General features: G+C 39.5%; 1 protein-coding gene across 2 annotated transcripts; it reads left to right on the top strand.

Moving 5' to 3' along the window:
• The first annotated feature begins 697 nt into the window (after positions 1–697).
• On the top strand, positions 698–18491 carry pnrc1 (proline-rich nuclear receptor coactivator 1). Of its 2 annotated transcripts, none has more exons than XM_058756692.1 (2): positions 698–1622; positions 12619–18491. In XM_058756692.1, exons 1-2 carry the CDS (start codon positions 1401–1403, stop codon positions 13045–13047), a joined length of 651 nt encoding a protein of 216 aa, XP_058612675.1. In that variant the 5' UTR covers positions 698–1400; the 3' UTR covers positions 13048–18491. The 2 variants fall into 2 exon arrangements, with proteins under 2 accessions (XP_058612675.1, XP_058612676.1); XM_058756693.1 differs by having other exon boundaries at positions 12622–18491.
• The last annotated feature ends 127 nt before the right edge of the window (positions 18492–18618 follow it).

The following is an 18618-nucleotide window of genomic DNA, read 5'->3' on the forward strand; positions in this document are numbered from 1 at the left end:
GTGTTCTAATCATTTCGGCCACGACAGACAGACAGACGGACAGACAGACAGACAGACAGACAGACAGACAGTCAGACAGACAGACAGACAGACAGTCAGACAGACAGACAGACAGACAGACAGACAGACAGTCAGACAGACAGTCAGACAGACAGACAGACAGACAGACAGTCAGACAGACAGACAGACAGACAGACAGACAGACAGTCAGACAGACAGTCAGACAGACAGACAGACAGACAGTCAGACAGACAGACAGACAGACAGACAGTCAGACAGACAGACAGACAGACAGACAGTCAGACAGACAGACAGACAGACAGTCAGACAGACAGACAGTCAGACAGACAGACAGACAGACAGACAGTCAGACAGACAGACAGACAGATAGACAGTCAGACAGACAGACAGACAGTCAGACAGACAGACAGACAGACAGACAGTCAGACAGACAGACAGTCAGACAGACAGACAGATAGACAGTCAGACAGACAGACAGACAGACAGTCAGACAGACAGACAGTCAGACAGACAGTCAGACAGACAGACAGTGCTGGTGAGTAACTGTTAGGCTATATGTAACAGAATTGCGTAATTTAATTGCAAAATAAATAAAACTGTAATCTGTTACAGTTACTGAGAAAAAAATGTAATTAAATTACAGTTACTTATGAATATGTTAAAGCACCCTATTTTATTGTGTGTGTGTATTTCTTGTATTTCTTGTTTTGTGTATTATTGTATATTACTAATAATTTTGTAATATTATTACAATATTGTAATATTGTATTATTATGTAAATAATATTTTATGTTAACACAATCATGGCGATAGATAGATAGATAGATAGATAGATAGATAGATAGATAGATAGATAGATAGATAGATAGATAGAGAAGCCTGTGTATAATGCATTTACGTGTTATGTGTTTTTAATTTGGGAAAACGATTTGTTTCAGTTTCTAGATGTTTGACTATAGAAAATGAACACACTTGATTGACACTTGTTTGTAAAATGTAGCTAAGTGTTATGAATCCTTTTTTCTACTATATCACTCTATAATTCATCACATTATTCTGTATTTTTACAGTATATATTATAACGTCCTCAAATGTTTTCAAACAAATATGATGTAATAGAGGGCGCATGCGCAGTTTGCAGCGCACAGCCATTACGAGAAAAAGAAAAGGTGATGTTTCTGTTCTGGAGCGCGTTATATACGGATATTACAATAGTGTTCGCGAAGACAGACATCAAAACATTTGACCGAGAACATCTCCTTGACTGTCACCTCTCGCGCTCCTCGAGATCATAAACATAAACATTCATCACCACCATCATCTGTTTACATCTGGACGTATTTGATATAAAAAGTTGTCTGGATAGTTAAGTTGATATCATGCTGGGCGATGCTTTTGGACATCGTGTTGAATCCAGCGTGGAGAATAAAGCAGTGAAGATAAGCAGATCCAAACAAGCGCTCTTGAAGAAGAGAGGACGAAACGTTCACAATAAACCCAACAAAGCATCAGGAAACATCAACAAAAGCAGCTTTAAACCTCCAATAACCACCCATGAAGAGCTCAAACCAGCTCAGACTAAACCAGCCACGAATAAACAGGTAACAGGCTTTATTGCTCTGCTAATACCAGGTTTTGTGCATTTCTGTGGCATTATTTATCTTGGACAAAGGAAAAGAAAAAATATCCGTTTAGTCTGTGATTGGTTGGTTAATGTGTTCATCATGTTTTTAAAATTAATGGTCTGACTGTATATAGTCTTGCGTTGGTCTAGTTTAGTGTTTAAAGAAATCGGCAAATTAATGAAATGTTGTGGGGTTGAATCCCGGAAGTGTTGATCCATAAACCATCAACATGTGCTCTTGAAACCTGACAGACACTTCAGCATCAGAAAGAGAGATTGTGACCTCTATAATTAGGGGTTCAAGCACAAAAGGTGCTATTTGTGCTATTTTTAATATTATTCTTCTCTTTTTTTTCTAAGTGTATGAGCATCAGAGAATGCAAATCACAGAGACCCCAAATTTTGCAGAATGGTCCCAAATGTGGGCATCTGCTCAGGTGCACAGACACACATGAGCCATTCCTGGCATTCTGAGCCTTTTGGACATCATAAAATGTTGGAAATCAGACACGGTTTTTAAGATAACTTTTTATGTAATCATGATAGGAAGGTGTAAAACTTTTTAAATGATTTTCAAGTTCAGGCAAGTAAATTCAAGCACTTTTGAAACAAAATATATAAACTGAAAGACCAAAATGTCAACCCTGTTATGGACAAATGAACAGTTTTAAAGACTTAAAAAAGACACTGTGTACACATAATGTTTAAAATAATAAAAATTACTAATGGAGTTACACTACTTCTACTTTAACCACTGCTCTATTAATTTCACCTTCCACTCTGTTAAAGGTAGGGTAGGTGATTTCAGAGAGGCTAGCAATATCAAGCTAGCTTTGAAAGCATACGATCCCACCCTTCCTGCAACTCACTCTCCAAAGCCACGCCTCCTCCAAAACACATGACCGGGCTCAGGCAGACCAGAGGCTAACCAGCGACACGATGAGAGATGCGTCAACGCTGTCAGATTACCTCATGTCTCATTCACCGGTGAGAAAACTTTACAGTACAAAGAGCATCATATTACAATAATTACATCTTCCATTCTCGCTCGCATAGGCAGAGGGTGAACCAACTCCAGGGCAAGGCTAAAAGCAGCCAAATCTATTAAATACAAACATCATAAACCCGTCTTTTTAGGCAAGAACCAGCCATGGGTGTCATTAAGGCTAATAAAATATGTTTAATGGGACTGAAGTTGTATTTAACGTGATTACAATTTAATTAAAACATTTGAAATTGATAATATATAACGTTTCCTTTCCACGGTTATTAAAACGGCTAATTAATTATATACAGAAAGTGACATTATCACTGTCTTTTATCTATGGCGAGTTTAAGCACTCTCAAAAAAATATATATATATATATGTATATGTATATATATATATATTGTTATAATCACTGAAGCTGTATACACTGTGAAATGAATCTTTGAAGGCCATTGCACAGAATCAGTTTTTCCATTTTTTCGTATTCGTCATCCTTTCCTATCAAAATGCATGCTACAGATAGCCTGACTACGTCAGACTTCGTACTTCCGCGCAATTTAATTTCACTTCTGTACTCAGTCTGATATAGCAGACCATCTCCCAGTTGATCTCCGGCTCCGCAGCAGCCGGCCAATCAACGAACAGAGGGCGGGCTGAGCGCCGTGATGTAGACGCTAAGCGCCGAATTTAAGATTGTAGTTTAGGTTTAGTTTAGGGAAATCTAACACGAAAGCGGACATGGAGACACGGGATGCTATTCGCTCTGTTGTGGAGAATATTCCTGGCATTTGCCAACTGAAGCCCGAACAAGAAGAGTGATTGGTTCATATTTTGAATGGAGGTGATGTTGTGGCCCTACTCCCGACAGGTTTTGGGAAAAGTTTAATTTATCAACTGTTACCGATCGTCAGCGAGAAACTGGGGAGGCCAAAGTTCGGCAAGGCGATAATTGTGGATGCGTAGATTTACTTCACATATTCTGCAAAAGTCGTTCACAGCCATCTTCACTCCGCTATTTCGCTCGATGGTTTTGTTTTCGCCGCACACCTGTGTTTATAGCGGAAGTTCGAGGCGGCTGAGTCGCCGAATAACATACGTCATAACCAACCGTTATGTGATTGGCTTACGGGTACACCAATGATTTTAAACTTCAGACAAGCGCCCGCCCACAAGAAAGTAAACGCTTGTCAATTATGCCCTTCCAGACTCTGTCTACGAAGCAAAGCGAAGTAGCAGAGTTTGGTATTACCAGGCTATGCTACAGATGTGAAAACGCAGAAAATCGAACCTGATCCGAATTTTTTATGACGCACGAAAGTTTTGGAGACAGTGTGTAAACGTGATTGACACAACGTGAGGTCGTATTTATTTTTTAACATGCGAAAATTTCGGACTCAGTGTGCAGTGGCCTTTACACTTACATCTGCGCTTTGTTGTTTATGATGAGAGAATTCGCGGAGTTCAGTCACAGAACGCGTGCACTCAACAAAACTGATGGATTTCAGCGATGACTCCTCTGAACGCCTCTGATTGGCCATTGCATTCCTAAGCTCAACAGAATCGTGTGTGATTGGTTAAAATGCGCAACACTGTAAAACGCCTAAAATGAAATACGGTGCAACATGAGCAGATGAGCTTAACTTAATGCCGCAATCAACACTTTCTATTCATTTTCACTTTGTTAGCAACAGACGTAATAGATTTAATTTGTTTGTGCAGGGGCATTTTTATCCAATTTAGCGGCTATTGAACGCGCTGATGACGTATCATGTCTGCGCAAACAAGGTGCTCAGAGGTATGCAAATACATATGTTGACAGGTAGGACAGCCTATCGTAGCCCTCGGACCGAGAAATATGATTGGACAAACATTTTATGATCCTACACCTTCTACAGACGCTATAAATACATTTAGATCACTTAACTTAGTGATTGCTATCGGGATGTGAAGAGACTTTCAACAAATGTTTTTGAACCAAATCACCTACCCTGCCTTTATGAGTGTACTGCGTTTTAGATTAAGGGAGGCACTTCCGGTTTGAAGCATTTCCACTCAAAAAAGACTGAAACAAAGCATTTCAAATTACAAGATTGCACTACAAATACTCCTGATCAATTTGATTGAATGAGCTGTAAATTTGTGTTCTGCTTTCCTGATTTAATTTATAATATACTGATTGTTTACAGTTTACTCACATAATTTGCGCAAAGCATCATGGGGCTTGTGAAAAATGTGGATAACAGTGTGGCCATTCTGAGCTAAAGTCAGCCATTGCACCATGTCAGAACAAAAATAAGCTAACAGAAGGTTTATCAAATAAAGAACGTCATGTTTATTTGTTTTTTAGATTTTGATTTTAAAATGATTATTTTCTACTTTTTCATTACTCTGCAACACTAAACAATTTTTTTTCCTACTGAATCCTTGAGAATGCTTTCATTTACTTCTATAAATATTTTCACCAAATTTTGCACACAGAAGCCAGGGATGGTGCTTGCAAAACGTTTTGATTTGTCAATATGAAGATATTAAGTGAAATAAATGTCACACATTTTTCATGAATTGACCTGTATTTTCTGAATGCAATGTTCAAGCCTAAAGGCTCGCTGCAGAAATGTTCAGTTACTGGATAATGTAAAATGATCTGTAAAATGTCATATTTTATTTGTAACATTTATTTTGTGTACCGACAAGAATTTTATAGAAAATTCTGCTCAACTTTTGTGAACATAGATTATTTACAAAGTTTCAGTTAAGAAACAGTAGCTATGTTTCCATCCAAAGATTCGAATTAAACTTATGCGCAAAACTGGAATATTGCATAAAACATTTGCGAATAAAGCAAATATTAAAGAAATTAAGTTTCCACCCAACGAGTCAAAGAGAACAAAATCGTCACTTCCTGGTAAACTGGCACTAAATATCTCTAAGAAAACTAGGATAAGCCACTGAATACAATAATTTTCCTACAGGCCTATGATAAATGACTTGCGCCTCAGAGCGAGTAGACAAAACACAATAAATGCAGTCATTGCTTTCGGAGGTGGATGCCAGCTGTTTGGGAATGCAGTCGTGTAAGACAATTATACAGAAGTACTTTGATGACAGACCATAACAACATATAGATGCTGTGAACGAGATCAGTCTGCTGCTAGTCAAGTTATCCCGTCTCATAGCACTAAGTCACATGACTTTTTCAATGCACATGGAGGAATTTATTCAGTAAATGTGTTTACATCGTAGTTTATGCACATTTTTCTTATCGGATAAAAGTTTATCCTACTCAACTGTGCGCATACGTTTTTTTATGCGCATTTTTAAAATTTATGTGCATCTTGGCGTTTCCATCCAGCGTTTTTTTTTTTTTTATGCGATATTCCAAAATGCACATAAAAATAGGTGGATGGAAACATAGCTAGTATGTTTGCTGAAATCATGTTACCTGGTCAGTTAGATTCAAAACCAAGGATTCAAAGCTTCGTGAAGAAGTGTTGTGAACTCGTCCGTTACTAAACACCACAAATAAAATGATCACAGTGTGTTTTGGTGTTCTGGTCACGGTGTGAGACGTAGAGGCAGAGAGAACATCAGCAGTGTGGTTTTGATTTTTCTAATGGACTAACATCACGTAGTTTCACACTGCACCGCGGGACTAGACAAGGTTGCCCACTCTCCCCCTCACTTTTCACCATTTTCATTGAACCATTAGCAGCAGCCATCCGTCAAAACAGCAACATAAAAGGAATTCAAACACTAAATATACACCACAAAATAAGTCTTTACGCCGATGATATATTTACAAGACCCTCCATCATCATTACAAGAAACGATTAAACTAATTGACTGTTTCTCAAATATTTCTGAATACTCAATCAACTGGAGTAAATCTGCTATACTTTCATTACATTGCACCAGTTTGGATGTGACATCCCATACACCACCAATTCCTCTGTGCACCAATCACATCACATATCTGGGTATTAATGTTTCCCCCAGGCTGTCAGAGCTGTTTGGACTCAACTACACTCAATAGCCGATGATCTTCAACGCTGGATGAACCTACCACTTTCTATAATGGGCAGAATATCAGCAATTAAAATGACTATACTCCCTAAATTAAACTATTTATTTACAATGACACCAACACAACCCACCCTTGCCTGGTTTAAATCACTAAATTCAATCATTACCAAATTCTACTGGAAAAACAAGACCCCAAGAATTAAATTGACTACCCTACAGAAACTAAGAACACAAGGAGGACTGGAAGCACCACATTTTTACCACTACTTTCTGGCCAATCAGCTCCAAAATATACACAAATGAATTCACCCTAACCCATCAGAAAGCACATGGCTAGATGTTGAACAAACAATTTGTAAGGACATTAATACTTCAGATCTACCCTTCTACAATCAAACAATCAAAGAGCATCATTGTTTTAAAATGCCGACAATAGCAGCAGCTCTGACAGCCTGGTCAAATCACAAACTCCCCTCTTGCACCATCTAAATACACCCCGATTTGGAATAACCCAGATTTTACATCTAACAAGAAGCCACTTAATTTACGCACATGGGCAGAAAAGGGAATCACACAACTTCAGCATATCTTTCATCATAATAACCTGGCATCATTCTCACACTTGGTCCAGAGATACGGCATTGGGAGCAATTGTTTTTTGGAATACTCACAAATCAAATCATCAATTCAATCAAAGATCGACACTAGGACAATTGATCTAGAATCCCCAATATCAGCGCTAATTAATATATCTTCAAAAAAAACTACTCTCCAAAATATACAGAATTATATCAAAATCAGACAATACATCAAGTCTACCAAATGTTAAGTGGGAATCAGATTTATCTATTGCTCCTGATGCCGCCTTCTGGACACAAATCTGCAAAAATATTTACTTCATGAGGAAAAATGCCAACCTTCAACTTATACAATATAAAGTACTTCATAGATTTCACCTTACTGAACGAAAATTATTTAAAATGGGTTTTACTTCAGAAACATGCTCACATTGTACACAAAACACCTCAGACACCTATCTTCACGCCATGTGGCATTGCACCCCAGTTAAAGAATTCTGGGAAAACGTTACTGAGTCACTATCCAACCTTATGGGATGTCACGTCCCATTATCTCCCTCCCTCTGTATATTAGGTGACATATCCATAATCAACTCAAACGATACGGATAGTAAATTACTCCTAGTGGCTCTAACTATCGCCAAGAAAACTATCCTCATGAACTGGAAATCAAGGAACACCATACATATTACATCTTGGAAAAACTTACTACTAGAGTACATCTCCATGGAAAACCTGTCAACTTCCACTCAAAATAATACAATAGAATTACACCCCTCTTTGTTATCTCTCATAAACTTCCATCAATCATGAATCTGTTGACCCTCTTTGTCTGAAGCCATCCACAACAACACACCATTCATCAATATCTACACAAGATTTGGGGGAGGGGGGTTAGGAGGAGGTAGCAACAATGGCTAATATCAAACTAAATTAAAACTTATGAAAAATAAAACTTGTTTATTTTATTATTATTTATTTATTTTTCTTTCTTTCCCTATCCTTTCTTTCTGTCTCTTTCTGTTCTCCCCACTTTCGTTGTGTTTTTATTTATTTATTTATTTATTTATTTTATTTTTTATTATTTTTTATTTTTTCCTTTTTCCTCTCTCTCTCTCTCTCTCTCTCTCTCTCCCTCTCTTTCTCTTTCTATTTTCATGCCGCTGGGCTTCAGTTGGCTGTGGCATCTCAGTTCCTGCCCTGTTTGGTTCGGTTTAGTGGTTGGTGGGTGTGCTGTGGGGCCGGGAACCTTGTACCTCCAACCTGTACCAGCTTTGCCCTGTTTTTCTTGCCTCTGGCAGGTTCGGCACTACATGCCTTGCTTATTTTAATGCATCACTAGACGATATACACACATCTATTGTAAAATAAGTAAAGGAAAAAAAGATAAAAAATTTTTTTTTTTTAAAATGCATATATGTACAGTGAGGAAAATAAGTATTTGAACACCCTGCTATTTTGCAAGTTCTCCCACTTAGAAATCATGGAGGGGTCTGAAATTGTCATCGTAGGTGCATGTCCACTGTGAGAGACATAATCTAAAAAAAAAAAAATCCAGAAATCACAATGTATGATTTTTTAACTATTTATTTGTATGATACAGCTGCAAATAAGTATTTGAACACCTGAGAAAATCAATGTTAATATTTGGTACAGTAGCCTTTGTTTGCAATTACAGAGGTCAAACGTTTCCTGTAGTTTTTCACCAGGTTTGCACACACTGCAGGAGGGATTTTGGCCCACCTCCACACAGATCTTCTCTAGATCAGTCAGGTTTCTGGCCTGTCGCTGAGAAACACGGAGTTTGAGCTCCCTCCAAAGATTCTCTATTGGGTTTAGATCTGGAGACTGGCTAGGCCACGCCAGAACCTTGATATGCTTCTTACAGAGCCACTCCTTGGTTATCCTGGCTGTGTGCTTCGGTCATTGTCATGTTGGAAGACCCAGCCTCGACCCATCTTCAATGCTCTAACTGAGGGAAGGAGGTTGTTCCCCAAAATCTCGCAATACATGGCCCCGGTCATCCTCTCCTTAATACAGTGCAGTCGCCTGTCCCATGTGCAGAAAAACACCCCAAAGCATGATGCTACCACCCCATGCTTCACAGTAGGGATGGTGTTCTTGGGATGGTACTCATCATTCTTCTTCCTCCAAACACGTTTAGTGGAATTATGACCAAAAGTTCTATTTTGGTCTCATCTGACCACATGACTTTCTCCCATGACTCCTCTGGATCATCCAAATGGTCATTGGCAAACTTAAGTCAGCCTGGACATGTGCTGGTTTAAAAGGGGAACCTTCCGTGCCATGCATGATTTCAAACCATGACGCCTTAGTGTATTACCAACAGTAACCTTGGAAACGGTGGTCCCAGCTCTTTTCAGGTCATTGACCAGCTCCTCCCGTGTAGTTCTGGGCTGATTTCTCACCTTTCTTAGGATCATTGAGACCCCACGAGGTGAGATCTTGCATGGAGCCCCAGTCCGAGGGAGATTGACAGTCATGTTTAGCTTCTTCCATTTTCTAATGATTGCTCCAACAGTGGACCTTTTTCACCAAGCTGCTTGGCAATTTCCCGTAGCCCTTTCCAGCCTTGTGGAGGTGTACAATTTTGTCTCTAGTGTCTTTGGACAGCTCTTTGGTCTTGGCCATGTTAGTAGTTGGATTCTTACTGATTGTATGGGGTGGACAGGTGTCTTTATGCAGCTAACGACCTCAAACAGGTGCATCTAATTTAGGATAATAAATGGAGTGGAGGTGGACATTTTAAAGGCAGACTAACAGGTCTTTGAGGGTCAGAATTCTAGCTGATAGACAGGTGTTCAAATACTTATTTGCAGCTGTATCATACAAATAAATAGTTAAAAATCATACATTGTGATTTCTGGATTTTTTTTAGATTATGTCTCTCACAGTGGACATGCACCTACGATGACAATTTCAGACCCCTCCATGATTTCTAAGTGGGAGAACTTGCAAAATAGCAGGGTGTTCAAATACTTATTTTCCTCACTGTATATCAGACACACACAGGGTAAGTCAGACGAGAGCATGGGGGCCTGGACTTTGCACTGGGCTGGTTCCACGCTGCACGTCACGCTTTTTCAATACATCATACACTCAACAATACATATACATATACATATGTAGGGTAAGCGTGGCATGTGAGTGGCGGCCGAGGGTGGAACTTTGGGCCTTGTGCCCCGCAGCACCTCTCCTTGATGGCTCGTTTTGGGCCTAATTTATGCCTTACGCACGGAGGGCCCAGAGGCAGCCTTACAGTACAGTGGGGCAAAAAAGTATTTAGTCAGCCACCAATTGTTAAAAAGATGAGAGAGGCCTGTAATTTTCATCATAGGTATACCTCAACTATGAGAGACAAAATGAGAAAACAAAATCCAGAAAATCACATTGTAGGATTTTTAAAGAATTTATTTGCAAATTATGGTGGAAAATAAGTATTTGGTCAATAACAAAATTTCATCTCAATACTTTGTTATATACCCTTTGTTGGCAATGACAGAGGTCAAACGTTTTCTGTAAGTCTTCACAAGGTTTTCACACACTGTTGCTGGTATTTTGGCCCATTCCTCCATGCAGATCTCCTCTAGAGCAGTAATGTTTTGGGGCTGTCGCTGGGCAACACGGACTTTCAACTCCCTCCAAACATTTTCAATGGGGTTGAGATCTGGAGACTGGCTAGGCCACTCCAGGACCTTGAAATGCTTCTACGAAGCCACCCTTCGCTGTTCGGGCGGTGTGTTTGGATCATTGTCATGCTGAAAGACCCAGCCACGTTTCATCTTCAATGCCCTTGCTGATGGAAGGAGGTTTTCACTCAAAATCTCACGATACATGGCCCCATTCATTCTTTCGTTTACACGGATCAGTCGTCCTGGTCCCTTTGCAGAAAAACAGCCCCAAAGCATGATGTTTCCACCCCCGTGCTTCACAGTAGGTATGGTGTTCTTTGGATGCAACTCAGCATTCTTTCTCCTCCAAACACGACAAGTTGAGATTTTACCAAAAAGTTCTATTTTGGTTTCATCTGATTCTCCCAATCCTCTTCTGGATCATCAAATGCTCTCTAGCAAACTTCAGACGGGCCGGACATGTACTGGCTTAAGCAGGGGACACGTCTGGCACTGCAGGATTTGAGTCCCTGGCGGCGCAGTGTGTTACTGATGGTAGCCTTTGTTACTTTGGTCCCAGCTCTCTGCAGGTCATTCACTAGGTCCCCCGTGTGGTTCTGGGATTTTTGCTCACAGTTCTTGTGATCATTTTGACCCCACGGGGTGAGATCTTGCGTGGAGCCCCAGATCGAAGGAGATTATCAGTGGTCTTGTATGTCTTCCATTTTCTAATAATTGCTCCCACAGTTGATTTCTTCACACCAAGCTGCTTACCTATTGCAGATTCAGTCTTCCCAGCCTGGTGCAGGTCTACAATTTTGTTTCTGGTGTCCTTTGACAGCTCTTTGGTCTTGGCCATGGTGGAGTTTGGAGTTGGACTGTTTGAGGTTGTGGACAGGTGTCTTTTATACTGATAACGAGTTCAAACAGATGCCATTAATACAGGTAACGAGTGGAGGACAGAGGAGCCTCTTAAAGAAGAAGTTACAGGTCTGTGAGAGCCAGAAATCTTGCTTGTTTGTAGGTGACCAAATACTTATTTTACCGAGGAATTGACCAATTAATTCTTTAAAAATCCTACAATGTGATTTTCTGGATTTTTTTTTTCTTCTCATTTTGTCTCTCATAGTTGAGGTATACCTATGATGAAAATTACAGGCCTCTCTCATCTTTTTAAGTGGGAGAACTTGCACAATTGGTGGCTGACTGAATACTTTTTTGCCCCACTGTATCTTACTATTTATAGCTTTATTATTATTATTATTACTATTATTATTTCGTCATTACTATTACTACCATTATTAATTTTATTATTATTATCATTATTATTATTATTATTACTATTTGTCCTCTTCCTGATTCCCCAACCACCCCCTGTCTCGGATGAATAAGTTTATTATCGTTATTGTTGCTACTATTACTAATTACTATTTAATACAATTATTATTGATATTTGTCATCCTCCTCACCCTCCAACTTTCCCCTCACTTCTGATTAATTGAGTTAATTACTATTATTATTGATACTGTTATTATTTAACACCCAGTCACACTTTCACAAACACACACCCACACACACACTCACTCACACAAATCATGTTGGCTGTCATGTATGTTTTGTTGACCTTGGTTATTTTGTATTTGATTTGTTACCTGTAAATAGTATGTTTGTTTGCATAATTAAAAAAAAAAAAAAAAAGCAGTGTGGTTTTACCATCTTACATGATCCTAAGTGTTTCCCGTTTGTCTTCAGCAGCTGAACTTAAAAACTGAAAGTGCTGAACAAGAAATCCAGCCCAGCAGACAGTCTCTGCACAGCTCGAGCCATCTTGAGCAAACCACCGACAACCTGAACAAACGGAGACAGTGGAACAAGCAAAGAAACGCATCAGACAACACTCAGCTTCCCAAAAGACAGGAGACCCCCCCACACATGGGGAAGATCACAGCTGAGGGCCTCAGGAGGGTGAGCGTTTGCCCTCCTGATCTCTCGTCGGAGGCAGAGAAGACGTACGCTGGAGCGAAGTTCAGCGAGCCGCCCTCGCCCAGCGTCCTCCCCAAACCGCCCAGCCACTGGGTGGGAGAAGGTGCTCTTCAGCATACAGCTGTACAGCAGAACTGCAGCAAAGAGCAGATGTCTGTGCACCTCAAAACCCTGCTGAAGGTCCGAGCAGAACCCTGAGCTCGTAATGGGACACTTCAGAAAATAATACGGACTGGTGACATCCCGTTCAAGAACTATTGAACTTTGCAGTTGTTTATGAAAGCTAATGTGAGTTAAAGGGATAGTTCAGCCCAAAATGAAATTATTTACTAGGGCTGGGTAAATAAATCAATACGTCGCGAATCGAGAAATGATTCAGCATCGATTTTCTCTCGAGTCAATTCTGAGATGGCGTTGCATGCTTTAGAAACAGCCGTACTCTGCTCGTTTCCAAATCCTTACATGCACTCAAACCTAAAATAATCGTTTGTAAAATTCGAAAAGGTTGAAGCGAATTACAAGGGTGTTCACAGCGGGCTGTGTTTACATTAATCTCGCGTCATAAAAGCATTCTGAGCCGAGGTGAAATTACAGACTCAGTTGAACGCACAAGCACTTTTCAGCACTCCTCTTCATGAGCATTTGAGTGTGCGGATAGGGCTGCAGGATCTTGTCAGTAAAGCCGGTTCTGTAATTAGTAGTAAATCTCCATCACGTGCTTTCAGATGGAGCAGCATTTACTACAGAGAGCCGTAGTTCTCTGACAAGCTACGCAAAAAAAAAACACAGACGATATAATCATGTGATTATGAAATCGAAGATATTGTTCTGTGATAATGACAGCTGTTTGCATAGCTTCTCAGTGAACTACGGCTCTGTGTAATAACAAATGCTGCTCCATCTGAAAGCACATGAAAATACCACATTTAATAATGTTTTTACTCCAAACTCACTTCATAATGTCAGTCAAGTGTTTGAAATAAATCCTTCTGTGAGATGATGTGGCTTCTTACACAGAATAAGGCACGGAACATATTTCATAGTATTCTAAGCAGTGATAAAGACTATGTCGATTACCATTGCATTCTTATATACTATATTACAATGAAAATTATAATAAGAAGAACTCAGATAAACCATACAGTATCTCATAGAAGTGAGTACACCCCTCATATTTTGGTAAATATTTTATTATATCTTTTCATGTGAGAACACTGAAGAAATGACACTTTGCTACAATGTAAAGTAGTGAGTGTACAGCTTATATAACAGTGTAAATTTGCTGTCACCTCAGAATAATGAATGAATGAATGATGCATTTATATAGCGCTTTAATGTGTACTGCTATACACCCAAAGCTCTTTACAGTCGTATGGGGGGTCTCTTCTCAACCACCACCAGTGTGCAGCATCCACTTGGATGATGCGACGGCAGCCACAGGACAACGGCACCAGTGCGCTCACCACACACACACCAGCCACAGGTGGAGAGGAGAGAGAGTCATAGAGCCAATCAGACAAATAACTCAACACACAGGCATTAATGTCTAAACCGCTGGCCACAAAAGTGAGTACACCCCTAAGTGAAAATGTACAAATTGGGCCCAATTAGCCATTTTCTCTCCCCGGTGTCATGTGACTTGTTAGTGTTACAAGGTCTCAGGTGAGAAAGGGGAGCAGGTGTGTTAAATTTGGTGTTATTGCTCTCACTCTCTCATACTGGTCACTGGAAGTTCAACATGCACCTCATGGCAAAGAACTGAGGATCTGAAAAAAAGAATTGTTGGTCTACATAAAGATGGCGTAGGCTAAAAAAAGATTGCCAAGACCCTGAAACTGAGCTGCAGCAAGGTGGCCAAGACTATACAGCGGTTTAACAGGACAGGTTCCACTCAGAACAAGCCTCGCCATGGCCGACCAAAGAATTTGAGTGCACATGCTCAGCGTCATATCCAGAGGTTGTGTTTGGGAAATAGACGTATGAGTGCTGCCAGCATTGCTGCAGAGGTTGAAGGGGTGGGGGGTCAGCCTGTCAGTGCTCAGACCACACGCCGCACACTGCATCAAATTGGTCTGCATGGCTGTCGTCCCAGAAGGAAGCCTCTTCTAAATATGATGCACAAGAAAGCCCACAAACAGTTTGCTGAAGACAAGCAAACTAAGGACATGGATTACTGGAACCATGTCCTGTGGTCTGATGAGACCAAGATAAACATATTTGGTTCAGATGGTGTCAAGTGTGTGTGGTGGCAAGAGGTGAGGAGTACAAAGACAAGTGTGTCTTGCCTACAGTCAAGCATGGTGGTGGAAGTGTCATGGTCTGGGGCTGCATGAGTGCTGCCGGCACTGGGGAGCTACAGTTCATTGAGGGAACCATGAATGCCAACATGTACTGTGACATACTGAAGCAGAGCATGATCCACTCCTTCGGAGACTGTGCAGGGCAGTATTCCAACATGATAACGACCACTACCTTGCTAAAGAAACTGAGGGTAAAGGTGATGGACTGGCCAAGCATGTCTCCAGACCTAAACCCTAGTGAGCATCTGTGGGGCATCCTCAAACGGAAGGTGGAGGAGAGCAAGGTCTCTAACATCCACCAGCTCCGTGATGCCGTCATGGAGGAGTGGAAGAGGACTCCAGTGGCAACCTGTGAAGCTCTGGTGAACTCCATGCCCAAGAGGGTTAAGGCAGTGCTGGAAAATAATGGTGGCCACACAAAATATTGACACTTTGGGCCCAATTTGGACATTTTCACTTAGGGGTGTACTCACTTTTGTGGCCAGTAGTTTAGACATTAATGGCTGTGTGTGGAGTTATTTTGAGGGGACAGCAAATGTACACTGTTATACAAGCTGTACACTCACTTTACATTACTTTACATTGTAGCAAAGTGTCATTTCTTCAGTGTTGTCACATGAAAAGATATAATAAAATATTTACAAAAATGTGAGGGGTGTACTCACTTCTGTGAGATACTGTATATTGACATAGAACCTGTGTTTATTAGTCATGCTGAATCAGTAAAAGCAGTTAAATCTTCTGTTTATTCAGCTAGCGTTATAGGGATTTCCTGGATTTCTTCTGCGGGGCATATTTGGAGTTTCTCTGGCTTTTAGATGGAGATTTACTACTAATTACAGAACTGTGCTTCACTGACAAGATGCGCATGACAATCGCAGCTTTTGCTTAATCGCGATTGCGATTTCATTGCGATTTATCATGCAGCCCTACTAGATTAGAGCGCCATCTGCTGTTAAAATCTAAGCTCAGAATCGATTCCAGAGAGAATCGCGATGCACTCGGAAGATCTTAGATCCACGAATCGATTCTGTAACGATTTATTGTCCCAGTCCTATTATTTACTGAGCCAGCTCCATGTCCTTCCAAACCTGTATGATTTACTTTTTTCTGTGGAACACAAAAAATGATGTTCTGATGAATGTTAATAACCAAACCGTTTTGGTTACCATTGACTTGCACTGTATAGACCAAAAAAAAAAAACACACATCTTGCAATGTTCCACAGAAGAAAGAGAGTCATACAGGGTTAAAACAGTAAATCATGACTGAATTTTCATGTTTGGGTGATCTAACCTTTAAATATGATGACATGTGGAAGTGAAAACACAGAGACATTTAATGTGTATATTTTTTCATGTTAATTTACCTGAAAAACTCAAATTAGTTTTGTTACTGAAGCTCATAATCGGTATCACGATTTATTTACATTCATGTAACACCAGTATGTGTAACGTTTTGCACAAGAATGAAAAGTGTGAGCTATTTAAGAAAGTGTCGGGCAAGAGGTGCAGCATGTCAGCACAGACAATCGCCATGAAGAACTGGACCGCTGATGGCAAGAAAGTGGTGTTTTTTTTGTTGTTGTTGTTTTTTTTTTACCTTATAATGAAGCACTGTGGACCGTAAGCAACTGCCTATGTCAGTATTTGAGTAATGATATTTTTTATTTCAACTGCACAATTTGTTTTTAATTGTCTAAAGAATGTACCATTTTTATACGGAGCCCCACGCATGACTTATGGGGAAAATATCAATTGTTGCCACGAATTAAGAATTTGTTCCCTCGTAAATCCTGGTCACATTTCACTAATTTGTTTCCTGAAAAGAAGGGAACAAATTAGTGGAACTTAGTCATGATTTACTAAAATAAGGAACAAATTAATGAAAAATGAGGGAACAGATTCTTAATCTGTGGCCACAATAAATATATATTTGTGTTGGGATGTCATGCTCAGGGCTCTGTAATTTTGCACGTGTTAGTGTTGGGATTTACACTTGATTTTAAATTCTTTAAAACTAATTTTCTCACTGCCTTTCAACATCATTATTTTTTATCATCCGCATCAGTTCAAAAAGAAAAGTGGATACAATAATCATTTTTATCTTTTTATTCCGCACATGATGAAATAAAGAGTTTTGGCCCCATCATCTTTGTGTGTTTTGAGACTAGAGGTTCATTATTGGTCTGCTGATGTAAGTTAACTGTATTCAGTATTTCTGCATGTTGCAAAAAGTATTCAGATCCCAGTCTAATCTTAACAAATTCTCCTATCATTGAATCGCTAATTATCATGGCTTATTTTCTGAGCGCTCAAAACAAATTGTATTAATGTCTCACTCATGAATTGAAACAGAGCCCAGTGCTCAATGCAGTTTTGAGGCTCCATGCAATAAAACACATTTTTTTACCAAACCCTGTTATGTTCTTAAACATATGGAGATACTTTTATTGACATTCTTGTATTCTTGTATCCTTATACTGTACATGATCATTTTTCATAATTTTTCAAATCATTTTATGGATCTCTGTATCCTTATACAATACCACTGGCTCTCAGTACATTACTGCAGGCTTATGGAGTATAACTGGTGTATGATTTTACTTATGAAATTACACTGACAAATCAGCCTCCTAATCATTAAAGTCAGCATAAAACAACGTTACAACTTTGATTTTGACTGTATATCATGCAAGCAGTTCAGAAAATAATTCAATTTAAATTTGAAATCAATATAGAATAATTACGTAAGATTTTAAATGCCAATATCCTGATCTTCAAGCAAATGGAGATGAATGCAAAATTTCTGAATAACATCCACAAATCCGACTTGTGATGCATCCTAGATTCATAAACCACACCATGTTCATTCATTTAGGCCAGAAGAAAACTGGTCCCCCGACTGAACCTGGTTTCTCTGTTTCTGTCACCTAGCGGAGTCTGGGTTCCTTGTCACTTTCATCTTTGGCTCGCTTATTTGGGGTTTAAAAGACACTAAATATTCAATAATATGAATGTTCATTTCTTAATATTAATTTGCCTGCACTGACTGTTATCGGATGAGGACACTGAAGTGAATCGAGCTGAATAAAGACACTATTTTCTTCTCTAGAGCTGCTTTTTAGCTGAATCCAATTTGTTTCATAATTGACAAATCAACACTGTTATTGAACTGATCTGAATCAACATTGAACTGACTCAAGCTGAATAATGACACCTGACTTTTGTAAAGCTGCTTTACAGAATTGGTCTCATATTTGATGACGCTTGCATCGATTCTGTTATTTTTTCTGTTTATTACTATGAGGCTGCTTTGAAAATCTGTGTTGCATAAAGCTTTATAAATAAAGGCGACTTGACTTGATTTTTGTTGTACATTTGACAAATAAAAGCTTAAGCTTTAAAACAAGATAATACGCTGTTTCGTGTGAGCAATGTGATCAGGCAAAACTTTATTTTCCAAAAAC

The sequence above is a fragment of the Onychostoma macrolepis genome, chromosome 20, assembly GCF_012432095.1.
Source record: "Onychostoma macrolepis isolate SWU-2019 chromosome 20, ASM1243209v1, whole genome shotgun sequence".
Classification (NCBI taxonomy): domain Eukaryota; kingdom Metazoa; phylum Chordata; class Actinopteri; order Cypriniformes; family Cyprinidae; genus Onychostoma; species Onychostoma macrolepis.